Raw genomic sequence first — 27,722 nt, 5'->3', positions numbered from 1 at the left:
ATGTGAAATCTGCACCAAATAAAAGAAAAACCCTCCCAGTTTGTGTAGGATAAAGAGGCAGCATGTGCGCATGCGCAGATGATGATGTAACACTGTGCATATAGCAGAGCAGCCCACAGCCATGCCAGTCGAGATGTGGACGGTGTGACATTCGAATAAAAGGCCATAAAATATATTAATGGGCTTTGGAAATAACTTCAAAGGAACTAGTCCAGTAAATGCAACCCATTCCCGGAACAGATGAGTCCTTGAGATAAGGAAGTCGTTAGACTCCCAGGATGACTAGGAACAGATGAGTCCTTGAGATAAGGAAGTCGTTAGACTCCCAGGATGACTAGGAACAGATGAGTCCTTGAGATAAGGAAGTCGTAAAACTCCTAAGATGATTAGTGTAACCACATCCTAGAGGATAGATAGGGACTTTTCCAGCTGGGGGCTTTCCACTGTATGACTGGTTACTAAGACACGTGACTAAAATTTAATTTGGGGGAGCCAATTGCAAAACGCAAAATTCGCTTCTGTATAACCGCTTGCTTGCTACGCTATAAAAACCCCTAGATTGTAGGCGCTCGGTGTGACTCTGGTGACTGCCACCTGAGCGCAGGTTTGCTTTTCTTTTGGCCATAAAACTTTGTCTAAACTCTCCAAACGTCTCCAGTGTTTGTTTTACCCGGCGAGTGCAACAGCCGGTACAGAAAAAACTTCAGTATGTTCTGTTGCGCGCTATATTCGAATCTATGACCAAAGTGCAACGTGAATATCGGCACATTTATAACGAAGCGCCACCACATAGGAATAATATTACTCGGTGGGATAAGTCATACTTCAAAGAAATCAGACAATTTGAGGACCCTCCATCTTTCAGCCACCACAGGCTCCAGGCTCCAATGTTACTGCTTTTCATATAGAATACAGGTTCAGGTTTCACAACATGGCGGCTCCCTAGCGTCACCACCGTGCGAGCGGTCACTGACGTTTCACCTTTCAGGGCAGTGCGGGAATCGCCTGTGTTTCTTTGAATGCTTCAGAGCCTCGTCGGCTGCCGTAGCCGGACTTTGTATCTGGGTAATACTTTCATGCGCCAAATCGTTTCGCGGAAGTGGAGAGTTTACATTCCTCGTGGACTGCAAAAAGTCAGGTGAGTGTGCTCGTGTCCTTTCAAATTTTCCAAAATGTTTTGTGTCGTGGGAGGTTTGTCTCTCACATCGCAGATTAGCTGACAAAACAGAATGGAAGTGGTGCAGTGTGGACCCTGGAAGGATGGCGGTGGGAGGACCCGTGTGGAAGGAGCTCCCAGGTATTTCGGAGGAAGCAGGTGACTGCCTGTGCTTTGGGTGCTGTTGGGCAAATAAGCTTTAACAAATGTTTTTTAAGTTTGCTTTCTTACATTTTGCATTGGCCTGGGTAGTAGTCTGTGTCAGGCTGCGCTGTTTGCCATGAGGCAGCACAATGTAAAATGCGGATTGCCTTTCTGTGGAAGGGGCCATGGTATGGCTAATGTTTGCTGGAGAAAAGTTTTTCCCACCTAGCAAACCTGGGTTTATGTTTATGATCCCATGCTCAAGGCAGTGACCTCAAGGTTTGGAACCTGAGTTCCCAGGCTGATGCTCTATCCGCTGCGCGATCGCCTGGTCAGGCATTTTTTTCAAGATTTTATTTATTTATTTTAGAGGCAGGGGAGAGGAGTGGGAAGCATCAACTTATAATTGCTCTTTATATTGCCTTGACTGGGCAAGCCTGGTCATAGCGTGCCCTATCCATAGCGTCACCACAGGTCAGGAATAATGTGTTGTATAAGAAATTTACTGATGCATCTGTGAACAGATGGGCTGAGTCCAAAATGACGTCAGCCTTGTGTGCCTGAAGATTTAACTTTTATAAGGTTAGCGAGCAAAGCTAGCAAGATTAATTGTGGTCGGGAATTTTGGGGTGGGGAAAGGGTATCACTTAATGAGGAAATTGCCCCAGCCGGGATGTAGGTGGGGTACTGAGGGGAAGTGGAATATCAATTTCTCTCAGGTGGAGAGTTAAGGAACTGCCATGGCCCCAAATCACTTGATACTGGCTAGTAAAGGAGTTTTGGTAAGGGGCCCTAGACCGCAATCTAACTGGTATACTTTTTGAAGGAAAAGAGAGAATCTAAGTTGTTCTAGAAGCTCAGATTTTTCTGAATTGTTAGAAAGATTTGTTTAAGACGCAGAACTTTTGTGCAAGAGGAAGAAAAAAAGAGAAAGGACTGAGGAAGTAAAGAGAGGTAAAAAAAAAGGGGGGGCTGCCCTAAGACCTCAAATAAGCAGGAAGAAGTTAGAGAAGATTGAGGTGAGCGTCTTTGTACACCCCAAGAGAAAAAGAGAAAAAATAGGCCGCAATGTTAAGACACATCTGTCCTTCTACTACTACATTTCTGTCCATTCCTGTGGGACAAAATGTGCTTCTGCCTCTTACTCTTCAATAACTCATGCTGCTGGGTTGTTTTTTTTTTAAGTCACTGACCAAGGCCAAAGACCTGGATGTGTTAATCTGTGCACACTAAATGCACCAACCCACATGTCAGCAGATGCCTGGGGCTGTAGCCCCTAGTGCCTGGAGCTAATACTCCCTTCAGCTCAACACTTTTGAAGCTACTCTATCCATGACTACACAGTTGCCTGGTCAGCCTTATAAAGCCATCCTTACCCTCTTCTCTGCAAAGGTTCCTGTGCCATCAAGTCTCTATCTTTGCATTTTATTTTGTTCCTGTGGCTTATTTGTTGATTGTACTATTATTGTACTCCTATAATTAAAGTAACTTTAGGCTTCTTAACTGATAAAGCATATCTTCCCTTTTTTTTTTTTTTTTGGTATTTTTCTGAAGCTGGAAATGGGGAGGCAGTCAGACAGACTCCCGCATGCGCCTGACCGGGATCCACTCAGCACGCCCATCAGGGGGTGATGCTCTGCCCATCCAGGGCTCGCTCTGTGGCGACCAGAGCCACTCTAGCGCCTGGGGCAGAGGCCAAGGAGCCATCCCCAACGCCCGGGCCATCTTTTGCTCCAATGGAGCCTTGGCTGCAGGAGGGGAAGAGAGAGACAGAGAGGAAGTAGAGGGGGAGGGGTGGAGAAGCAGATGGGCACCTCTCCTGTGTGCCCTGGCGGGGAATCGAACCCGGGACTTCCGCACGCCAGGCCGACGCTCCACCACTGAGCCAACCGGCCAGGGCCCATTTTTTAAATTTAAACTGTATATAGCTATCAGATTTAGATATTGATTGGGATTACATTGGGTTATATATACATTTGGGAGACGAGATATTTAAAAATATGCGGACTTCTTAGACTCATGTTCACAGTCAACCTTTTCATGTACATATTTGTTTGTTAAAATTTCTGTGAACTGTTTTAAAAATAAAAATAGTCTTTAAATTTTAAAATGTTTGACCAGGCACTTATATCTGGACTGTGAGGAAACAAACGTTTGCCACACAATTAAATAGCCAAATTAAGGAGTCTTTAATTAATGCCAGCGACAACGAGTAGATTCACATCCTAAAGAACTCGCAGCCCCAAACGTACTTAAGGGTTTGCTTTTATAGGCCTAAAGCAGAGAGGGGAGGAGGTGAGCACCTAGCCAAAGCAGTTTTACAGAAGTGAAACAGGCTTTTGGTTATTGTTGGAACAGTCTAGGGCAGAGGTTGGGAACCTTTTTGGCTGAGAGAGCCATGAATGCCACATATTTTAAAATGTAATTCCGTGAGAGCCATACAACGACCCATGTACATTACGCATTATCCAATAAAAATTTGGTGTTGTCCCAGAGGACAGTTGTGATTGGCTCCAGCCACCCGCTACCATGAACATGAGCAGTAGGAAATGAATGGATTGTAATACATGAGAATGTTTTATATTTTTAACATTATTATTTTTTATTAAAGATTTGTCTGCGAGCCAGATGCAGCCATCAAAAGAGCCACATTTGGCTCGCAAACCATAGGTTCCTGACCCCTGGTCTAGGGAGAGAGTGCTCAGTGAAGCATTTTACAAAAAAGCAAAAGAATGTGCTTGATTATCTTAGCCTTTTCCAGAGGTTGTTAAGGCAGCATCCTGAGGGCTTTCCGGAATCTCGACACTAGTGAACATTTATGGCCTGTTTAGAACTCTTTTCATTTACTCATCTGCAAATCTTGCAAAACTCGTTCTATGGTTAGGGCAATGGTATTTCTCCATTTCAGCAATGATGCAGTGAATAGAGTTTGGATTGAGACACAACGAACCCAGGTTCTAAACCCTGAAGGAACTGACTTCAGTGCAAGTTCATCTGATTTGAGTGTGACTTCACCAGCTTCAGTGCAGGGTTGCTGACTTGAGCCCAAGGTTTCTGGTTTGAACAACGGGTCACTTGCTCTGCTGTAGCCTTCCTGGTCAAGACATATATCACAAAGGGATCAAAAAATAAGTAAGGATCCTCAATGAAGAATTGATGCTTCTTACCTCTTTATCTTCCTCTCTGTTTGTCTCTCTCTCTGCCTGTGTTTCTGTCACACACAAAATTTTTTAAAATTTATTTATTGATTTTAGACAAAGAGGATGGGAGCAAGAGACAGAAAGAAACATGGATTTTTTGTTCCAATTATTAACGCATTCATTAGATTATTTTATGTGCCTTTACTGGGGATGAAATCTGCATCATTGACATTTCTGGATGACACTCGAACAATCTACGTTGAGTTACCCGGCCAAGGCTCAACATTTCTTGCTCAATATGAAATATTTCTGTTGGTTTTCAAAATGCTCAGTTATAAATTCTGTTTTGTTTCTTGATGGCCTTTTTGTCTTCAGTTACTGGGGGAGGTATGTTGGAATCTTGTGCTATTTGTCTGGATTTATTTCTTCTTGTTTTGTGGTCCATTTTGTCTATATATTTCAAGGCTGTGTTGTTAGATGCATAGGAATGTCAGAGTTTTAATAATTTCTTTTTGTTTTGGGGTTTTATAGATTGATTTTATTTATTTGTTTGTTTATTTGTTTATTTTTAAAGTTTGATGACCCTTTATTTTATTTTTTTATTCATTTTAGAGAGGAGAGGGAGAGACAGAGAGATAGGAGAGAGAGAGAGAGAAGGGGGGGAGGAGCTGGAAGCATCAACTCCCATATCTGCCTTGACCAGGCAAGCCCAGGGTTTCGAACTGGCGACCTCAGCATTTCCAAGTCGACGCTTTATCCACTGCACCACCACAGGTCAGGCCAATAGATTGATTTTCAAGAAAGAAATGGTGGTGGTGGGAAAGAGAGGGAAGCATCAGCTTATAGTAATTGCTTTTCACTTGTGCTTTGACCAGGAAGTTCAGGGTTTCAAACCAGTAACTTCAGCATTCTGGGTCAACACTTGATCCATTGCACTCCATGGGCCAGGCAGGAATTTCAGGCTTTTACAAGGTGGTGAATTGAAACTAATTGTAGTGAGCATTGCTTTTCTTTCTTGGGAATGACTTTTAAGTGTTCTAGTTTGTTTTGTGTAAGAGTATGGTTACAGCAGATTATTTTAGGTGAGTCTTTTCTTGCTCTTTTTCTTCCCTCCCTCCCTCCCTCCCTTCCTTCCTTCCTTCCTTCCTTCCAACAGAAATGCAGGGACAGATAGGGACAGACCAACTACAAGGGAGAGAGATGAGAAACATCAACTTGTAATTTCAGCACCTTAGTTGTTCATTGATTGCTTTCTCGTGCATGCTTTAAAGATGGGGTGCTTCAGTCAAGGCACTGAACCTTTGATCTGGTCAGTGACCTTGGGTCAAGCCAGTGACTACAAAATGATGTCTGCGATCCAAAGTTGAAGCTGGTGAGCTGGTGCTTAAGCTCAATGAGACAATTATCAAGGCTGATGAGCCCACACACAGGTAGGCGACCCTGGAATTTCGAACCTGGGTCCTCAGCATCACAGGAAATGCTCTGTTCACTGCGCCACCTCCTGGAGAGCCAGTTGTATATTTTTCTAATCTTTTATTTCAAGCATTCCACATCGTTATGTGACTTACATGTCACCTATAACAGGTTGTTATTTGACTTTAAATTTTATTTCAATGTGACAGTTTTGTGCACTTTGTATTTGATGTAACTAACAGGAATGCTTATTTTGTTTATACTTAATATAATTCATGTGTTTTAAAACAGTAATCTAAGTTCATTGTAGTTGCTTATATTGTTTTTTTTTTCAGTCTCGTTTTTTATTTTATTTTTATTTAATTTTGGTCTTGTTTTAAATAATTTTGTAGGTTGTATTGATTGATTTTTTTTTAGAGAGAGAGATAAACATAGAATAATTTGTTGTTTAACTTATTTATGCATTCATTGGTTGCTTCTCACATGTGCCCTGAGTGGTGATCAAACTTGGAAACTTTATATATGGGGAAGACTCTCTTCACCAACTGAACTACTGAACCAGGTCTCAGATGAGTTGTTTGTTTTTGTTTTCTTTTAATTTCTTAAAAATTTATTCATTTTAGATAGGGGGTAGAGAGAGGGGAGGAAGGGAAAGGGGGAGGAGCAGGAAGCATCAACTCCCATATATGCTTTGACCGGGCAAGCCCAGTGTTTCAAACCAGCAACCTCAGTGTTCCAGGTGAACGCTTTTACCCACTGCTCCACCACAGGTCAGGCTCAGATGAGTTGTTAAAATTATATTTTCCACATCTGTAAGCATAGAAATTAAGACAGTTGTTAGTTTTTATCCTGACAGTAGAGATTACATATAGCATGGAACTTTATTAAATCTTTGTGATCAATAGTATCTTTACACTCTTCTACAACAATATAGGGATCTCAAGGCATTTCAACTTCATTGACCACGTTCCAATTTTTTAACATATTTGTGGACTTTTGTTTTTTATATGTGTTTCAAACCTTAGATGTTATAATTATTGCTTATGAGACAGTGCTACCCTGGTGGGGTGACACTTTTGATGGGAGTGTCCATCTAATATGTCAAGGTTGCAGGTTTGATCCTTGCTCAGGGCACAGTTGGAGTCAACTAATGAGTGTGTATGTGGGTTGAACAACAAATACATGGTCCTCTTTCTCTTCCTCATGCTCTCTCTCTTTTTATCTCTTTCTCACTCTCTCTCTCATCTCAAATTAATGATTTGATGCCGGACCGATGCTCTACAAATAAACAAACCAATCAGGGCTTTAGGGCTATAATTTTTCTATGACATTTACATAATAATTCTACAACTTACTGACATTTATTAAGTTTACAGTTGTGACATCATCAAGATTCAGTTTTAAAATAAATTTATGACCTCATACATAAAGGAATTGGATAATGGTATTATTATTGTTATGTTTTGCAAATCATTTGTATAATTTAAGTACAATTCTTCATTAGATAAATAATGTGAAAATATTTTCTCACAATCTCTGTCTCTAGTCTTCACTTTCTTAAAAGTTGGTGCATCTCTATTCCTTCCTTTCTGTCTGTCTCTGTCTGTCTGTCTTTCTGTTTGTCTCCCTTTCACTAAAATAAAAAAAAAGGAAATGAATTTAGTTACATGGCTGGATATACTTCTTTCTTGCTATATAAGTGAAAATGTGCTTACTGAATGCATTTTCTATTTAAATAAGTAATTCCTGAATATAAGTTTAGTTATCTTTATTTGCATTTTACACTTTTTCTTATCTCAAGCAGTGACTGCACTCTCCAATACACAGTAGAAAAGTGGGTTTGTCGTGGACATCTGTGTCCTTCCTGATGCCTCCTCATATTATTCACCTGCCACAGTGTCTGCGGTTACCAGTTTCTAGGAGGGTAGGATCATAAAATATGATTCATCTAGGATTACTAATTTAATTTCATAACAATATTTATTATATTCTTTAATGTTTAGAGAGAGAAAGGGGAGAGAGAGACAGAACCATGGACTCGTTTCTGTATGTAATGTGCCCGTGATCGAACAAGCAACCTTTGAGAACCAGAAGACAGTCTAACCAACCCAGCTATCCCGATCAGTGCTATAGTATTGTTTAAGAGAAAAAAGTCTGTTTAATGTGGTTTATTTCTGTCATTAATTCCTTTTTTTGTATGTGACAGAGACAGAAATACAGATAGAAATTATTATTTTAATTTACTGGTTTTTAGTGAGAGACAAAGGGAGAATGAGAGACAGGCAGAAACGTTGGTCTGTTCCTGCACGTGTCCCGACCCGAGGTTGAACCAGCAACCTCTGAGCTTCAGGAGGACACTAAACAACCAAGACATCTGGCCAGGGCACTTCAGGTGATTCTAACCTGCATCCATCCTTGAGCAGCAAGGCTCTGGGGCCTGAGATCTGGGGTGAGGGTGAGGGGACTCTGCTGTGCGTGGGTTTGGTCTGGACGAGGCCTGTGACCTGCAGGGCAGGATCTGCTTAGTGGATGTCCCCACTGCTGAGGTGTGTGTGACCAGGTGGGCAGCGTGATCTGAGGACAGGTATAAAAATCCACTTGTGTGTCTCTGAGAACAGTTTGCTATCCCAGAATCCCTCCTGTCTATGGGTAGCAGTCACCATCTTTGCCATACAGAGAGGACATTCCTGTGTGTGGCTGTGGCACAGGAAGGGGGTATGATGGTAAATAGCATATCTTCTACTTTCCAGACTGACTTCCGGAAACCCTGTTGCCTGAGGAAGAAGCCCGGAAGAGGAGGGAAGGAGGCTTCAGCTATGCCTCTTTCTCAGGTAAAATTGTATTCTTGGTCCGTTGTTACATGTTTGTCTGTTTGTTCGGGTTTTTTTTTTGTTTGTTTGTATTTTTCTGAAGCTGGAAACGGGGAGAGACAGTCAGACAGACTCCCGCATACGCCCGACCGGGATCCACCCGGCACGCCCACCAGAGGGCAATGCTCTACCCCTCCGGGGGGTCGCTCTGCTGCGACCAGAGCCACTCTAGCGCCTGGGGCAGAGGCCAAGATGCCATCCCCAGCGCCCGGGCCATCTTTGCTCCAATGGAGCCTTGGATGCGGGAGGGGAAGATAGAGACAGAGAGGAAGGAGGGGGGGAGGTGGAGAAGCAAATGGGCGCTTCTCCTATGTGCCCTGGCCGGGAATCGAACCCGGGTCCCCTGCACGCCAGGCCGACGGTCTACCGCTGAGCCAACCGGCCAGGGCCTGTTTGTTCGTTTTTTAAAAAATTTTATTTACTAATTTTAGAGAGAGGAGACAGAAAAAGGGTGAATCAGTGGAAAGCATCAATTTGTGTTAGTTGCTCTGTATGTGCCCTCACTGGGAATGCCTGGCGTTTGGAATCAGCAACCTCAGCGTTTCCATTTCCAGTCAGTGCCGATCCACTGAGTCACCAGAGGTCAGGCTTGTGTCTGTCCTTTTTGAAATGCCCTTTGTCTTGCTGTTCTTCTCTGACTCTGAATTGTGCTGCCTGATGTTTGTGTACACCGACCTGGGCCGTCCCTCGGTCCCACTCAGGTCTACTTAGAGTCCATCTCAATGTGACCCAATAACAGGGGACTTGTAAAGAGGCCCCCCGGGCATCATCCTGGGTAAGGCTTTAGCCCTTGAGTTGGAGCTAGGATGCGAGCACTGAAGTGTGGCTGAGGAGGGAGATTGTCCATTCACCATGTTGGACGTCCTGTCACTCTGTCAATTAGGGGAAAAGAAAAAGCACATACAGGTCATGGACTGATGTGCACAAATACCTGATCAGTTCAGGGAAAGGGGCCAGTTAGGGGAAATCCTTCTGCTTTTGTAATACATTTGAAGCTACATGAGTGAGTTACTGACTTGAACATCGAAATGATTTGGAATTGAACGGATAATTCCCAGGCAGACATTTGTGGTAGAGGGTGTTTCATTACATTTTCCATTTGTGTAATCAACCCACTGACAATTGAAGATTCTTTAGGTTGTTTTGACCACTTCTAGTTCTCGAAGGCTGCATTTTTCACCCTGCACACTATCCTCTGACACATTGATGCTGCTGTTTGGTGCAGGTAATAAGGTTTCAGCTGCATTGTTTTGAATGGAAATATCCACCTCCCCTCTCCTCCCCACACACACTCATTTTGTTATAGAGACTGGCCTCTCTCCATGAAGTAGTTTTTCTTGTCAAAAATCATTTGGGCCTGACCAGGCGGTGGCGCAGTGGATAGAGTGTTGGACTGGGATGCAGAGGACCCAGGTTTGAGACCCCGAGGTCGCCAGCTTGATTGTGGGCTCATCTGGTTTTTTTGTTTGTTTGTTTGTTTTTTTGTTTTTTTTTCATTTTTGTTTTTTTTTTGTATTCTTCTGAAGCTGGAAACGGGAAGAGACAGTCAGACAGACTCCCGCATGCGCCCGACCGGGATCCACCCAGCACGTCCACCAGGGGCGATGCTCTGCCCCTCCGGGGGGTCGCTCTGCCGCGACCAGAGCCACTCTAGCGCCTGGGGCAGAGGCCAAGGAGCCATCCCCAGCGCCCGGGCCATCTTTGCTCCAATGGAGCCTTGGCTGCGGGAGGGAAAGAGAGAGACAGAGAGGAAGGAGGTGGGGGGTGGAGAAGCAAATGGGCGCTTCTCCTGTGTGCCCTGGCCGGGAATCGAACCCGGGTCCCACGCACGCCAGGCTGACGCTCTACCGCTGAGCCAACTGACCAGGGCTCATCTGGTTTGAGCAAAGCTCACCAGCTTGGACCCAAAGTCGCTGGCTTGAGCAAGGAGTTACTCGGTCTGCTGAAGGCCTGCGGTCAAGGCACATATGAGATAGCAATCAATGGAAACTAAGATGTCGCAATGATTAATGCTTCTCATCTCTCCGTTCCTGTCTGTCTGTTCCTGTCTATCCCTTTCTCTGTCCCTGTTAAAAAAAAAAAAAAAATCATTTGGTATGACAAAGCTTTATTATATGCATTTGCATCTAAAAAATTCAAAATGTCCACTTCTCCTTTATTAAGAACATTTCCCTCCCCTGGATCCTTTAGCTTGATTTCATGCTAAATCTGCCCTGGGTTTTGTTTTTCTTTTCCGTTTGTGCCAAAATTCCCTTTGGAATTTTGGTATAGATTTCATATTGTCTGTAGAATGCTTGAATAACATGCACATTTCAACAATAGTAACTCATTTACAACCCATTATTAAGGGATGTCTGTTTTTTATTTTTACAGAGAGAGGGGCTGATAGTGACAGATAGACAGGATGAGAGAGAAATGGGGAGCATCAATTCTTTGTTGTGGCACCTTAGTTGTTAATTGATTGCCTTCTCGTGTGTGCCTTGGCGGGGGTGCAGGGGCGCGATAGCAGAGTGAGGGACCCCTTCCTCAAGCCACTGACCTTTGGCTTGAAGCCATTGGCCATGGAGTCATGTCTATAATCCCACGCTCAAGCTGCAACCCCGCCCTCAAGGTGGCAACCCTGGGTTTTTATCCTGCATCCTCAGCATCACAGTCTGATGCTCTGTCCCCCGTGGCACCACCTGATCAGGCTTAAGGGATGGCTTTCTGATGATTTGAATCTTTGATTTAGTTTTGCAATGGTTTGTTTCCGGTAGGTATGTCATTCAGCTTGTTGACTGTTTTTAATTCCTGAGTATTTTATCCTTTTCAAAGCTGTGATAAATAGGACCGTTTTCCTTGGTGTTTTAGATTGCTCATTGTAACATTTGTATACTAGTTGTGTACAGCTCAACTTGGCTGTTAGTTTTTGTCTTATACCCTGTATTGTCTCACAGAATGTAGCTGGTCCATCAGTTCATATATTTGTATTTGTGAATTTTTACAATTCCAACTCTTTGAGTCTGTTTTATTATACTTCTTTCTCTATTTCCCTCTTTTGCTGACCTCTGTTTAAGTAGCCGTGCTGGTCAGCCCTCTTTCTCCACTATAATTCAGAGTTTTCTAATAACCACAATAGAAGTACAGTTGATAACATTTTTCTTATTCCACTGGTGGTGAGATACACGTAAGAAAAACTGATAATAAGTTATATTATCCAAAAAATATTTTTAGGGACAGTCTCTCTGCATCAGTTTATTAGTTTATTTTTATGTATGTGCATGAATGCATGCCTATGCATTTGCATGATTTTTATAAAAAACATCAGCATTTCATAACTTTTATATTTTTTGTAGTTTAAATGGTATTTTAAATATATTCCACAGTTGTGTGGTTTTTTTTACACTATCATAATAATGTTTGCAGTGAATGTAAGGGCTTCGCCATGTGGTGGCACAGGGGATCGAGTGTCGGCTTTGAACACAGAGGACCGTGGTTTGAATCCCCAAGGGTGTGGATTGAGCACAGGCTCACTGGTTTGAGCCCAAGGTCGCTGGCTTGAGTAAGGGGCACTTCCTCAGCTAGAGGCCCATCCAATCATGGTACATTTGTACATGTGAGAAAAGAATCAATGAACGACAAAGGTGCTGCATTAAGGAATTGGTACTTCTCATCTATGTTCCTTCTTATATGTCTGTCCCTGTCTGTGTGTCTTTCAAAAGGACAAAAAAGAAAAATCAAGTGGATGGAAGAATAGTAATGTGTGTGTGAGCACAATGTGACGACCATTTATGCAATAAAATATAGATAGACTTGACCTCGTGTCAACCTGTTTCAGAGAACAGTTTGTCATTGTGATTTTAGACTGTTTCCTAATTATTTCAGTTATTTTAAAAATAATTTTAGCCTGCCCTGTGGTGGTGCTGTGCATAAAGCATTGAGCTGGATGCTGAGGTATCTGGTTTGAAACCTGGGGTTGCCCAGTGAAGGCCCATCTGAGAAGCTACTGCTCCTAGTTGATGCTTCTTGCTACTGGTTCTTCCCCTCCTCTATCTTAAAAAAAAAGTTTAAAAAGAAGAAAAAGAAAATATTTCCATTGATTTGAAGGAGGGAGTAAACGAGAAAGAGTGAAGCATCAATTCAGTATTTCATTTAGTTGTTGTGTTTAGTAACGTACTCACAGATTTTATCTCGTGGGTGCCCAAACCAGGGATCATACCTGAAAACTTGGTGCACAGGGACGATGCCCTATCCAAGGAGTCACTCTTCCAGGGCATAATTTTGTTATTCTTTTTTTATTTTTTTGGAGGGGGTGATGGAGACATAGAGAGGGACAGATAGAAGTAGACAGACAGGAAGGGAGACAGATGAGAAGCGTCAGTTGTTTGTTGCGGTCCCTTAGGTCTTCAGTGATTGCTTTCTCATATGTGCCTTGATGGGGGGCTACAGCAGACCGAGTGACCCGTTGCTCAAACCAGGGACCTTGGCCTTAAACCAGTGACCATGGGGTCATGTCTATGGTCCCACACTCAAGCTAGTGACCTTACACTAAAGATCGTGAGTCCATGTTCAAGGTGACAACCTCAGGGTTTCTAACCTGGGACTTCTGAGTCCCAGTGCGATGCTGTGTCCACTGCATCACCAGCAGGTCAGGCCTGTCTGATTCTTAACCTTCAAGTCTAAAACACCACCTAAATTTAATTGAGGTTTTTGCCACTTAGAACATTCGATTTTGATCTGAGGTGACTTTCTTAGAATACCTGTGACAGTTTCTCCTCGAAGATGGCGACAGAGCAGTCTCTAGTGAGCTACTATATGGATAGTAAGTTAACACGTGGAAGCATCTGGACTAATGCTGGCGTATTGGACACGTACAAAGACTTCGTCTCTGTTGTTGTCCTCATCACATTTAAGAGTCTGAAAGGTTTTATAGACCCTGTGGACTTTATTGTCTCTTAAAGACACTGCACATAGTCTAGTTCATAGAGACAGTGAACATTACTCAATGTATAGAACATAGTTACAAACAGTCCTCTATACACAACCTGGGTTTGAATTTTAATTGTACATTTCATGTGTTCTCTTCCAACATGAGAAACCTTTCTTGATTTTCTGGCTGTCATAAACTATTATGAGAAAGTAATGTAAACCACCAAGTCCGAAACATCACTTGCTCAAATCTAGATGTGTATGTTTCAGATACTCATTTTAACCAAATCGATTTTTATATCTCCCTTCTCATTCTGTGTGAGGCTACTAACTGTCACCATTTCTCCTTGGTGAAATGTTTTCATTTCAGCAATGCTTGACCTTCAAGGATGTGGCCATAGAATTTTCCCAGGAGGAGTGGGAATACCTGAACCCAGCTCAGAGGGCCTTTTACGTGCACGTGATGTGGGAGAACTACAGGAACCTGCTCTCACTGGGTGAGGATGACTTTGCTCCAGAAGTCACTGACTGCCCTGTGTGTCTTTTCCCTTGGGTGTGTGTGTTGGGAGCCCCTGATTGGGTGACTGAGATTGAAGCTCTGTGTACTCAGACAGGAAAGGCTTCATAATGTGGCTTTAGGGCTTTCAACCTCCCTTCTCTTTGGATGTACTTCCCACTTTATAGTATTCAGGGGTTGTTCCAGAGCTTTAAGTGTTTATAATGCTCTATGGCAAACCTAAACTGAATTTTTGTTCTTTGTACTTGTACTATTGATTCAGTAGTTCTTGGAAGAGAGCTTGGCACCTGCATATTGACACTGGTCCCTATGCACAGAAGGTGACAAGCAGTCGGTTGATTAGTGAAAGGCTTCTCTCAATTTTGCTGTAATATTCTTTTTCCTTAATTGAATGAAGATCAGGTATTCTGGAAAACTGAACATCTTCATGTTGATTTCTATATATATGCGGGAATTTTTGTTTCTGATGTGAATATTCATCTCCATGTTGGAGCCAGGTAAACAGGCTGGGAGTCTGGAGAGAGAGGTGAAAATACTAAAAAATTTTTTAAAAAATGAAGAAATTATTGCTGCACCTCATCTCTCCCTTTTCATGGGATGTACCCACCATGTGTGCCTGCTGCTCAGGGAGAAATGTTTTTCCCCTCCAGTCCCCGGGGCTGCTGAGAGCGAGTGCTGTGACCCCATACTGTCCCTGCCTCTGGGGCTCTGGGATTGTCAGTGGTGGCAGCTGCGTGTCTAGTTTGGTTTTCTGCTTGGTAATGTTGGCGGCTGGAGCGCAGCTGCCGTTCCTGTGTACCATCTCTCGGGTCAGCTGCAGTTCATGCTGGCCACGCAGGAAGAATGTTGCTTCTACTTTCTGCCCTTTCTGGGTGCAGAGAGTGTGCCCTGGTAACCTGACTTCTCCCCTGCTACCGGTTCACTGGTGTCTTTCTGGCTGTGTGTGTGTCTCCCGTCTCTTTCATGCTCTTCCCTTGTTCTTTCAGGTAAGGGCACCTTCCGATGTGTCAGTGTGAGAGTTGCTCAGGTGATCTGTTGACCTCGTACATGAGATCTTCTATATGGGCTTCCAATTCTGCTTAATTATTCTGTCTTTCTATACTATACCTTTTTTAAATTTATTTATTTATTTTTGAGAGAGAGAGAGACAGAGAGGAAGGGATAGAAAAGAAAAGCATCAGTTCTTTGTTGTGGCACCTTAGTTGTACATTGATTGATTTCTCATATGTGCCTTGACCGGGAGCTACAGCAGAATGAGTGACCCCTTGCTCAAGCCAGTGACCTTGCACTCAAGACAGCAATGTTGGGCTTTGAGCCAGCAACCTTGGGGTTCAAGCTGGTAGGTTCATGCACAGGCCGAGACCTCCAAATTTCAAAGCTGGGTTTTCTGTGTCCAATCTGATGGTCTATAGACTGCACCTGTACCTGGTCAGGCACTCTCATAAAACCTTAAAAAATTGAGTTGTGGATGTTTCGGCTTATGCGGTTTATATCATATATTTACTACCTGGGCAAATTGATATGATTGTGTATAGCAGAAGTATGCTTGGTATTATTTTTCTGTGACATAATTGTTTTATTTTTAATATTATGATTTTGCAACTCTGTTAGGATAGGTAAGTGACATGCTAGAGTGTATTTTGATTTACACCAAAATTTGGGTTATGTCACTGTTGTAGGAATTAATCTGAGGACCCCCTGTAATCTGATTTTGAATTCAGTCTATTTATATTTTTTTACACAATCAGAGAGAGAGAGAGATAGGGACAGACAGACAGGAACGGAGAGAGATGAGAAGCATCAACCATCAGTTTTTTGTTGCGACACCTTAGTTCAGCGGTTCTCAACCTGTGGGTCGCAATGCCGGCGGGGGTGGATTAAAGCAATGAGAATACATAATGCATATCAGGTATTTACATTCCGAATCATAACTGTAGCAAAATTACAGTTATGAGTAGCCACCAAAATTATTTTTTGGTTTGGGGTCACCGCAACATGAGGAACTGTATTGCGGGGTCACGGCATTAGAAAGGTTGAGAACCACTGCCTTAGTTGTTCATTGATTGCTTTCTCATATGTGCCTTGACTGTGGGGCTACAGCAGACCAAGTAACCCCTTGCTCAAGCCAGCGACCTTAGGTCCAAGCTAGCGAGCTTTTTTTTTTTTTTTTTTTTTTTGCTCAAACCAGATGAGCCTACACTGAAGCTGACGATCTTGGGATCTCGAACCTGGGTCCTCCACATCTCAATCCGATGCTCTAACCACTGCTCTACTGCCTGGTCAGGCAGTCTATTAATGTTTTACTCATAACTTTTGTATCATAATTCATCACAGATTTTGGTTTGCGGTTTTATTCTCAGTACTTTTGTTTGGGTTTGATATTGCATAAAGATAGCTTCCTAGAAAGTATTTTTTTATTAATTTTTTGTTTTTATTTATATATATTTTTATAGAGACAGGAAAGGAGAGAGATTATAAGCATTGATTTGTAGTTGTTGCAATTTATTCACTGATTGCTTCTTGTGTGCCTTCAGTGGGGGCTTCGTCCGAGCCAGGGACCCCTGCTGAAGCCAGCAACCATGGAGTCATGTCTCTGATCTCATGCTGAAGCCAGCTACCCTGTACTCAAGCCAGATGAGCCCATGCTAAAGACAGTGACTTGGGTTTCTGAACCGTGTTCTTGGTCTACACACTATCCAGTGTGCCATCACCTGCTCAGCAGAAGCATTTCTATAATTCCTTTACTCTTTAATGTTTGGACATGTTCGTGAAGAATTATTAGTGTCATTTTTTTTTTTATTTTTTAAATGTATTAATTTTAGTGAGACAGTAAGGGAGGGAGAGAGAGACAGGAACATAGATATGTTTGTGTACGTATCCTGACGGGTTGAACTGACAACCTTTGCGCTTCGGGTTCTTGCTCTGAGCAGCCGAGCTATCCGGCCCGGGCCTGTTAGTTTTCTTTAACTTGCTAGAATTACCAAGTTCATCAGTCCATGTGCTGCACAGCTTTCCTCTGCAGGGAGCGTTTTTTTTTTTTAAACTTATTATTACTCTTTTAACTATGTCCTGGTTTACTAGTGGATCTCCTTTGATTTTTCTTCCGCATTAATTTTTTAAGCTAAATTTTAAGAAGTGTGGCCTTATGGAACTTGACTCCCCATGTTTTGGTGTCCAGTGGTTTTGCAGGTAATTGTTCATAATAGTCTCTTACATTTTCTTTTTTGGCATTATTTATAAAATGTATGCTTCTTGTTTTGACTTCATTGTCTTACCTTTTAGTTTCAGTTAATTTCCTATGGTTTCTCACTGTTTTAATTTTACAATATGTTATATCTATCTATCTATCTATCTATCTATCTATCTATCTGTCATGTATTTATTTATTTATTTTGAGAAATCAGGAGGTTGAGAGACTCAGTGCATTTGCCGCAACAGGGATCCAGCTGGAAACCACTGTCTGAGGCCAATGCTCAAATCAATCAGGCTATTTTTAGCTGCTGAGGCTGAAGGTTGAGCCACTGGAGCCTTTGGCTGAGAAAGGAAAAAAGAGAAGGGGCAGTGGAAAGGGAAGAGAAGCAGGTGATCGCACCCTGACCTGCGTTGAAACGTGGGATTTCTGCATGCTGGGCCACCGATACCTGGTGAACCTTCTGATCTCTCGTGGGCATTAGTGGAAGAACCACCCATTCTCCCAGGGTGTATGAACGTGCTTTGTGCAGGAGAACACAGACACCAGTCAGCTGTGCCAGAAGTTTCTCGGGCCTAAGAGACCATTGCTGGGCATGTGTGTGCTCTGTGTTACTTGTGTGTAATTCCCCAGTTTAAAATGTTTTCTCTAACTTGAGAGTATGGTACCTTCCTTTAGCTCGTGTCTACCTTCAATACTGTTGTCTCCTTGTTGTAAGAACATTCTCCAACCCCCCACTGCCTTTTTTATTTTAAACAAACACCACAGTGCATTCATTGTGTACTGTCAGTACCTGAGCGCTCTGTGTCACACAAAGGAGTAACCAGTTTAGGGGCAGCTGGAAACTGTCAGATCATTGGACACACAGTGCACTCATCTGTTTCTACCCAGAGAATGATTTTTTTAAAAACAATATTTCCATGGTGTGTCAGGGAGAATGGGCAGTTATCGGGGGCAAACATCAGCATCTTATCTTCTGTGATGTGACTTACCTGCCCTGCTCTCCTGAAGCTGTTGTGGTCTAATTGGTTTCTGGAGTCCTCAGAGAAGGCAGCTGTGCTACTACTGGTTGCTAGTTCCCTTCTCCATGGAAGAGCAGTGTTTTGATGCTTCCTATTGTGCCATGTCACTGAAGACCTGTAAACGGTACAGTGGTACTTTGAGATACGAGTTTCATTCATTCTGTAACCGAGCTTGTAAGTCAGTCAACTCGTTTATCAAACAAATTTCTCCCATTTAAAATAAGTGAAATAGATTTAATCCATTCCAGCCCTGTGAAACATCCCCAAACCATCCTAAATTATGAAAAAAGATGTCTTTAATTAAGAAACACACATGTATACTTTACCAATGCATAACAAAATATATAAAATAATGTTATTTAGTACTGTATTCTTACCTTGGAGACCGACGAGTGTGGCTAACAGTGGTGAATGGTGGAGGAGGAGGGAGGAAGGAAGGAATGCAAGCACTGTAGACATGTAAACTGAAACTGCACTTTCTTAACATTAAATGTAAACTAAAACTGCATTTTTTTTTACTTAAAATGAAACAACAAAAACTTAATTTTAAAATAATGCACTTTCTTTACTTTAAACTTAACCTAAGCTTAACATTACATATTTTTCATTTAATCATCAGCTGTTTTTGCCTTTTTCACTGCACTTTCATTTGCAGGACTTTTGAATAAAAATCTATCCAAAGAGGTTTGCTTTTCCCTGCCTTTTTTTTTTTTTAATTTTATTTATTTATTTTTTACAGAGACAGAGCGTCAGCGAGGGGGATAGACAGGGAGAGACAGACAGTAACAGAGAGAGATGAGAAGCATCAATCATTAGTTTTTCATTGCGCGTTGCAACACCTTAGTTGTTCATTGATTGCTTTCTCACATGTGCCTTGACCGCGGACCTTCAGCAGGCTGAGCAACCCCTTGCTGGAGCCAGCGACTTTGGGTCCAAGCTGGTGAGCCTCACTCAAACCAGATGAGCCCGCACTCGAGCTGGCGACCTCGGAGTCTTGAACCTGGGTCCTTCCGCATCCCAGTCCGACGCTCTATCCACTGTACCACCACCAGATCAGGCTTCCCTGCCTTTTAAAATATTATGAAATGTGACAAACAAGTGTCATTAAAAAGTGCTGAAGCACGGCCAGTTGAAACTTTTTCTGGGTGTTTCTTTTCAATGAAACTTGAAAGCTTCTCTCACATTGCCAGCATGTCTTTAATTTCTCTTGTAGAAAAAACTTCCTCCAACTCTACCTTCTCCTCACTACTGATCTCTTGCAGAAGCTCCATATGTTGCATCATCTGTAGCTCCTTCAACTCCTCAGTTGAGAGTTTCTCCTCATGTTCCTCAATGAGCTGGTTTACATCACCCTCATCCATCCCCAGACCCATTGACTTTCCCAGGGACAGTCTACTTCAGCGCTTTACCTAGGTCTCAGTCTCTGGTTCGAATCCTTTGAAGTCCCTTTCTGCAACGTAAGGCCATAACTTTTCCCATGCCAAGTTCAAGGTTCTTATAACCTCTTGCCATGCCAAGTCAATAATGCGTGAACATATCACGATGTTCTGGTGATCTTTCCAAAACTCTCCAAGGGTTAGAACTGTATTCTCAGTAACCTCAAAGCAGCAGCGAAACAAGTACTTTGTGTAAAAGCTTTGTATAAAGCTTTTTATGACCTGTGGTGGCGCAGTGGATAAATCGTCAACCTGGGATGCTGAGGTCGCCGGTTCTAAACCCTGGGCTTGCCCGGTCAAGGCACATATGGGAGTTGATGCTTCCTGCTCCTCCCCAATTTCTCTCTCTCTCTCACTCTCTCTCCTCTCTAAAATGAATAAATAAATTAAAAAAAAAAATTAAAAAAAAAAAAGTGTAGAGCTTTTTAAAGTTGGAAATGACCTGCTGATCCATAGGTTGTAAGATTGAAGTCGTGTTAGGTGGGAGGTAGAGGACTTTCACAAATTTGAACTCATTGAGAATGTTATCTTCAAGACCAGGTGGGTGGGCCGGAGTATTATCAAGGATTAATAATGATTTCATTGGGAGTTTATTTTCTTGAATATATTTCTTCACTGCAGGACCAAAGACGAGGTTTACCCATTCAATAAAAAACTGCCACGTAATACATGCCCTAGCATTGGCGCGCCACATAACCTGCGGGTTTTTTTTTAAGAATCTTGTGAATCTTAAAGGCTTGAGAATTTTCAGAATGATACACTAGCAGTGGCTTTATTTTACAGTCACCGCTAGCATTTGCACACAATTCAAGGGTCAGACGTTCCTTCATATGTTTAGAGCCTGGCAGCTTCTTCTCCTCTGTGGTGAAGAAAGTCCTCCGGGGCATTTTTTTTCCAAAAAAATCCTGTTTTGTCACAGTTGAACACTTGTTGGGGGATGTAGCCTTACTTTGCGATAAGTGCAGTAAAACTTGCTGTGTACTCCTCAGCTGCCTTAACGTCAGCACTCGCAGCTGCACCATGCCTCACCACCAAGTGGATGCCACATCTCTTCTTGAAATTTTCAAACCAGCCATGACTTGCCTTAAACGTATCTTCTGCTGCCTCTTAAGGTTGATGGTTCTTCGCATTGCTGTAAATAATACATGCCTTTTCTCATATTACACTCTCCGTCACTGTATCTCCTGCCAGCTCTTTCTCTTTGACCCACACCAGCAGAAGCTTCTCCACTTCTTCATGGATATTTGTCCTTAACTGAGACAGAATTGTAGTTCCTTTTGCTGGATTTGCGTTTTTGATGGTGTCCTTTTGTTTAATGATGGTACAAATTGTAGATGTATTGTAGTCGTACAGATTTGCCAGTTCAATCACTCGTACACCACGCTCATATTTTTCTATTATTTCTTACTTTACTTCTATCGACATCAGTCTCTTCTTCTTCTCACCACTGTTCTTTACACTCACTTTCTTTGGTCCCATAATAGCACACAAAAAAAGATAGTAAAAAATGCAAAATGATGCAAGAACAAGTACAGCTCATGAGATTCGACTTGTTTCTGTGGGTAACATGTGAGAAAAAACAAGATGCTGGGCCCTGGCCGGTTGGCTCAGCGGTAGAGCGTCGGCCTGGCGTGCATGGGACCCGGGTTTGATTCCTGGCCAGGGTACATAGGAGAGGCGCCCATATGCTTCTCCACCCCCCCTCCTTCCTTTCTGTCTCTCTTTTCCCCTCCCGCAGCCAAGGCTCCATTGGAGCAAAGATGGCCCGGGCGATGGGGATGGCTCCTTGGCCACTGCCCCAGGCGCTTGAGTGGCTCTGGTCGCGGCAGAGCGTTGCCCCTGGTGGGCGTGCCAGGTGGATCCCGATCGGGCGCATGAGGGAGTCTGTCTGACTGTCTCTCCCCGTTTCCAGCTTCAGAAAAATACAAAAAAAAAAAACCCAAAAAACAAGATGCTGGGGTTGTGCTGCTGATACTGTACCCGTGTGCCAACACGCCAACCAGCAGCAGCTTCTTGAATCACAACTTGTAAGTCAGAATTTTGCTCGGATCTCGAACAAAATATGTACCAAGTCACACCTCGTATCTTAAAAAAATAAAATAAAAATAAAAAAATTAAAAAAATTTGTTGGTCTGCTCCTACCTCAAGGTACCACTGTACTCAGTTTCTACATTAGAGTTCAAAGTATAGTTATGTAACTATAGCTTTTGATAACTTATTTATCTTACAGCTATTTTTTCTGAAGACACCCAAGACTTGTTGCCAAAGCCAACCAAAGAATTATTCCAGAAAATGCTTTTGGTAAGATATGGAAAGGGTGATATTTAGCACGTATTCCTCATGAAAGTGGAAATGTTATTAGGAGTAGGAATGACAGAGAGGATGTTAGGATGGACCTAACCCTGAAAGAGATCGAAGGTCTAAAGTACCTTTGGTAAACCATTACTAATGTATTTGCATTTGCAGAATGATGCTTTGTTGTTTTATGGGGGTTTTCACTTATGTGTCCTTTGTTTGTTTAGAATATATTATTAAACATGGAGCCAGTAAAGAAGAAAGGACTCAGGTCGGAAGAAGCCACAGGAGAGAGCCTAAGCAGAACTGCTTTGGCTCAGTGAGAAGTCATAGGAAAGAGAGCCTTAGAAACAGACCCAGGGGCTGAGCCCACGAGGAGCTGCTGCTGCCCATTGCTCCCGGTTCCAAGTCCTATGGGGTCCCTTAGAGCAGGCGTCCCCAAACTACGGCCCGCGGACCGCAATGCGGCCCCCTGAGGCCATTTATCCAGCCCCCACTGCACTTCTGGAAGGGGCACCTCTTTCATTGGTGGTCAGTGAGAGGACCACTGTATTTGGCAGCCCTCCAATGGTCTGAGGGACAGTGAACTGGCCCCCTGTGTAAAAAGTTTGGAGACCCCTGCCTTAGAGTTTACAGCATACTCACTGGAGATTGAACAAGAGGAATAGAGCAGAGTGTATTTGAATGGAAAGACCCAAATGAAATTTTAATGCATTTCCTGAGAACATTTATAAACATGGGAGAAGATATTTGTAAAATTCATCACATTCTTAAGCCTGTGGTACAAATAATTTTTACCATAAAAAATGTATTAAACACTCAAACTCTTGAAAAAAAATTAGAGATTTTAAAGTGAAGATAGAATTTCAAAGGCTGATCACATTAAGCATCCATTAAACAAGTGTTCATGGTTTTTCCACTCAAATCTTTCGGAGTCTATAGTTTTCATAAGTTTGGTTGGTTTTTTTGTACAGTCATTAATTATATAATGTTCGTCATTCAGTAGGTGTGACATAGTAGTTTATTAGAATATCTTTACATGTTTGCTGATTCTAGAGGCCTCACTAATGACCTATCTATTTACATTGATTTGCCAGAGTATGTTTAATGGAGAGAGAAGTGACCGATTCAATGACTGTTGGGAAAACTTTAGTCAAGGTTCAAATCCTAATAAACATCTGAGAACTGAATTTCTGAAGAACCATTCTAAATGCGGGAAGGACATTGATCAAAGTTTAAAACTTACTCTGCACCAGAATATTCATATTGCTGAGGAGAAAAATAATTGTAGTGAGACAGACAATTGCTTAAACCAACTGTTAAATCTCAGTGACCAGAAGACTACTCATACTGAGGAAGAAGCTAATAAATGTAATAATGAGAGTGAAAGAGTTTCTATTCAGATTTTTAAACACACTAAACGCAAGAAATTTTATGCAAGAAAGACACCTTACAATTGTGAGAAATGTGGTAAAGCCTTTATTTCTCTTGCATATCTCTCTCAACATAAGATGGTTCATGCTGAAGATAAGGCTTACAAATGTAAACAGTGTGGTAAAGCCTTTAGTTCAAGTTCATACCTTACTGTACATGAGCGAATCCATACTGGAGAGAAGCCTTACAAATGTGAAGTATGTGGCAAAGCCTTTAAGCAGCGTTCACACATTAGTAGACATAAGAAAACTCATACTGGAGATAAGCCTTACAAATGTGAAGTGTGTGGCAAAGGTTTTACTAGGCATTCTGGAGTTATTAGTCATCAGAGAATTCATACTGGAGAGAAGCCTTACAAATGTGAAATATGTGGCAAAGGTTTTACTTGGCATTCAGGTGTTATTAATCATGAGACAATTCATACTGGAGAGAGGCCTTATAAATGTCAAATATGTGGGAAGGATTTCAATCACCATTCACTTCTTATTCAACATGAAAAAATTCATACTGGAGAGAAGCCTTACAAATGTGAAATATGTGGCAAATGTTTTGGTCGGCTTTCACATATTACTAGACATAAGAAAACTCATACTGGATTGAAGCCTTACAAATGTGAAATATGTGGCAAAGGTTTTGCTCGGCGATCATATATTACTGCACATAATAAAATTCATACTAGAGATATGCCTTACAAATGTGAAGTATGTGGCAAAGCTTTTAATTCACGTTCAAGTCTTACTCAACATGAAATAATTCATACTGGAAAGAAGCGTTACAAATGTGAAATATGTGGCAAAACTTTTAATTGGCGTTCAAGACTTACTCAACATGAAATAATTCACTCTAGAAAGAAGCCTTACAAGAGTGAAATATGTGGCAAAGGTTTTGCTATTCATTCAAGTGCTACTCAACTTAAGAGAATTCACACCAGGGTGAAGACTGAACAATCATAACACTGCTCAAAAAAACTAGGGGACATTTTTGTTACTTCATGTTTTGAAATATCCCCTAGTTTTTGTGAGCAATATATAATGAATTCCATATTCAGAATTTTATCGACACATGAGAATTCATAATAGAAACTTTAAAAATAAAAACTGTGGAAACTCTTATACCTGGATCATCAGCCTCACTCAGTATACAAGAATGCATATTGGGGAAAATTTTCCATTCATACACTGTTCAAAATACAGACTTCAGCAATGTTATTCATGCTGGCAACTGAACGTAAAGAAGTAAAAAATAAAAGGAGAAGGAATTGAATCTGAGATGCCACTGAATATTAGTCAAAAAATTATTTTTAGCTTGACCTGTGGTGGCGCATTGGACAAAGCATGCACCTGGAACGCTGAGGGCACTGGTTCAAAACCCTGCACTTGTCTGATCAAGTCATACGGAGTTGATGCTTCCTGCTCCTCCCCTCTTTCTCTCTCTTTGTCTTTCACATACTCTCTCTTCTCTCTAAAATAATAAAACACAATTTTCAAATATTTCATTAAATCGTAATATTAATTATACAGTGTATAATCTAAGGTTTACACCCTTAGTTAACTTTTAAGTATGTTACAAAATGGATGTCTGAATATGTACACTTACTTAAAATCACTCCTTTGTTACCCTGACAGTATTTGAAATATTTTTTTAATACATTTTAAAAATTTGAGCCCTGGCCGGTTGGCTCAGCGGTAGAGCGTCGGCCTAGCGTGCGGAGGACCCGGGTTCGATTCCCGGCCAGGGCACACAGGAGAAGCGCCCAGTTGCTTCTCCACCCCTCCGCCGCGCTTTCCTCTCTGTCTCTCTCTTCCCCTCCCGCAGCCAAGGCTCCATTGGAGCAAACATGGCCCGGGCGCTGGGGATGGCTCTGTGGCCTCTGCCCCAGGCGCTAGATTGGCTCTGGTCGCAACATGGCGACGCCCAGGATGGGCAGAGCATCGCCCCCTGGTGGGCAGAGCGTCGCCCCTGGTGGGCGTGCCGGGTGGGTCCCGGTCGGGCGCATGCGGGAGTCTGTCTGACTGTCTCTCCCCGTTTCCAGCTTCAGAAAAATGAAAAAAAAAAAAAATGGAAAAAAAAAAAAAATTTGAGCCTGCAAGGCAGTGGCACAGTGGATAGAACATCAGACTGGAACGTGGAGGACCCAGGTTTGAGACTGAGGTCGCCAGCTTGAGCGTGGGCTCATTGGGTTTGAGCAAGGCTCATCAGCTTAAGCCCAAGGTTGCTGCCTCAAGCAAGGGGTCACTCGGTCTGCACTAGCCCCCCAGTCAAGGCACATATGAGGAATCAATCAATGCACTAAGGAACCACAGCAAACAATTCATGTTTCTTATCTCTTTCCCTTTCTGTCCCTCTCTGACTCTCTCTGTCTCTACCACAAGAGGAAAAAGTAAATAAATTTTCAAAAACTAAAAATTAGGGCCTTTCTAAATAGAAATATTTTTTTCTATCCAGGAGTCTTATATTTATTTTTTAAATTTTAGAGGAGACGGGACAGAGACACAGACTCCCACTTGCGTGCCCCAACCAGAATACTCCCAGCAAGCCCCCTACAAGGCGATGCTCTGCCCATCTGTTGCTGTTGCTTTCAGAGCGAAGCCATTTTTTTGTAGTCATTGAATAGTCACAATGAGGTGAAGGACTTGGTAGGAAAGACAGTCAATATTGTAAAAACTGAGGTATTGTGTGAAAACACGGGCCCATTCCCCAAATTTAGCTCCCTCTCCCACCCTCTGAGAATATAATGAAAGTCACAATGAGTGTGCTCTGGGATTTTGAAATTTTTACCAGTTCCTTGGTTGAGAGGAATCCAAAAGGAAACTCTTCCAATGTGAGCCCAGTTGTAAGCAGCTAGTGTTTTGATCTAACATGACTTGTGCTCCAGCATGTTTTGATAAACTAGTTTTTTTTCCGGCCAGCCCTCACGTTATGTCTGTATTCCATAAGTAGTTTTCTGAATGTGCCTCCACCTCAGGTCTTTGCATAACAATTTGAGGTAGGCAGCAGAATTCCAGAGACACTGCAGCGTCTACAGGCTGGATGGGAGGTGGTACAAAAATATAGTTGGGGGTAATTCCAGGTTGGAAAATGCCCCATATAATATGCTGTGGCAACCCTGATTGATAGTTGGGGAGTCACTGTGTGAGTATGGGAACACCCACAGGACTACTTTCTGTCCTGCAATCTCTGGTGCAGAAGCCCTTGCTCGCAAATGAAAAGGAACTTGGATCAGTTCCAGCGGTGGTCCTATGGCCGGTCCTCCAGGCTGTGTGTATCTAAGAAGGCAGAGCTAGAGGGCCAAAGTAGCTCTAGTCAACATTCAAGGTTAACCTGGATAGCAACTTGTGGCCAGTGCATGCAGGCCCAAATGAAATTATGAAAAGGTTATGAAGAGACAGCTCTGAACAAGTATTAACTTATTGATATGCCACGTGAGCGCTAACCATCCTTGGGAACTGGAACCCTCGGGAGCAGGTGCACTAGCTGAGAGCTAGTCCTCATATTATGAAGACACGGGAGGGGGAAGATGTATTGAAGGAAATTTATTTCAAGTCTGATGAAGAACATTTTTTTAAACTAATCTTTAGTTACTATTAACTGTTATTTCTTAATAGCGATACTTATTGTACCAAATTATTACATGCTTTAATCCTCCACATCTCATATCCCTTGTCGTGTCTCTGTAAAACATTCTGGAACTTGGCACTATTGATTCTTGGTGTATGGGAATAGAAAATGAAACACTGCTTGGTTTTGGTATGAAACTGTTCTCCTGTCCAAGAGTTGTGTATTTCACGTTTGTTCTTGGTCCTTACATAGACTCTCGCAGTTCTGGTTTAATCACGCTGCTTTCCTTTGTTCTAATAGCAGAAACGTTTCAGGATCCAACTTTCTTCCCGCATCCATGCTGGCACCTCAATCCTAGTTCCTGCACAGGTGGATTTCAGTAACTACAGTATTTGGCAAAAATAACTTTTTACAAACCTTTTCTGTCTCAGTCCAGCTGCAACAAGTCTATTCCGGTGTTTCAAGTGTGAAAAGGTATGAAATTAAGTGGACAGAGACTTAAAGATATATACATACAGATGGCTTTGGGAGGATGGCACGGCAAACTCTACTGTTCCTGAGCTGTAAGGTGGCTGCTTTCAGAGAAGCATCCGTCTTTATTCATGGATAAATGTGGTTCATTAGCAATTCAATTAAGTT

The 27,722-nt window shown here is 42.3% G+C and overlaps 1 protein-coding gene across 9 annotated transcripts; it reads left to right on the top strand.

The window, feature by feature from the left end:
* Nucleotides 1-586: 586 nt before the first annotated feature.
* Nucleotides 587-27,457, top strand: LOC136332039 (zinc finger protein 43-like). Of its 9 annotated transcripts, XM_066271287.1 has the most exons (7): nt 587-1,138; nt 4,209-4,432; nt 8,108-8,245; nt 8,604-8,684; nt 14,002-14,128; nt 22,027-22,097; nt 23,189-27,457. In XM_066271287.1, exons 4-7 carry the CDS (start codon nt 8,670-8,672, stop codon nt 24,476-24,478), a joined length of 1,503 nt encoding a protein of 500 aa, XP_066127384.1. In that variant the 5' UTR covers nt 587-1,138; nt 4,209-4,432; nt 8,108-8,245; nt 8,604-8,669; the 3' UTR covers nt 24,479-27,457. The 9 variants fall into 9 exon arrangements, with proteins under 9 accessions (XP_066127384.1, XP_066127382.1, XP_066127383.1 ...); XM_066271285.1 differs by lacking the exon at nt 4,209-4,432; XM_066271288.1 differs by lacking the exons at nt 587-1,138; nt 4,209-4,432 and adding an exon at nt 7,700-8,005.
* The last annotated feature ends 265 nt before the right edge of the window (nt 27,458-27,722 follow it).

Source organism: Saccopteryx bilineata, chromosome 3, assembly GCF_036850765.1.
Source record: "Saccopteryx bilineata isolate mSacBil1 chromosome 3, mSacBil1_pri_phased_curated, whole genome shotgun sequence".
NCBI classification, from domain to species: Eukaryota; Metazoa; Chordata; class Mammalia; order Chiroptera; family Emballonuridae; genus Saccopteryx; species Saccopteryx bilineata.
The sequence above is the reverse complement of the archived record's forward strand: the minus strand, read 5'-3'. Positions and strand labels throughout refer to the sequence as shown.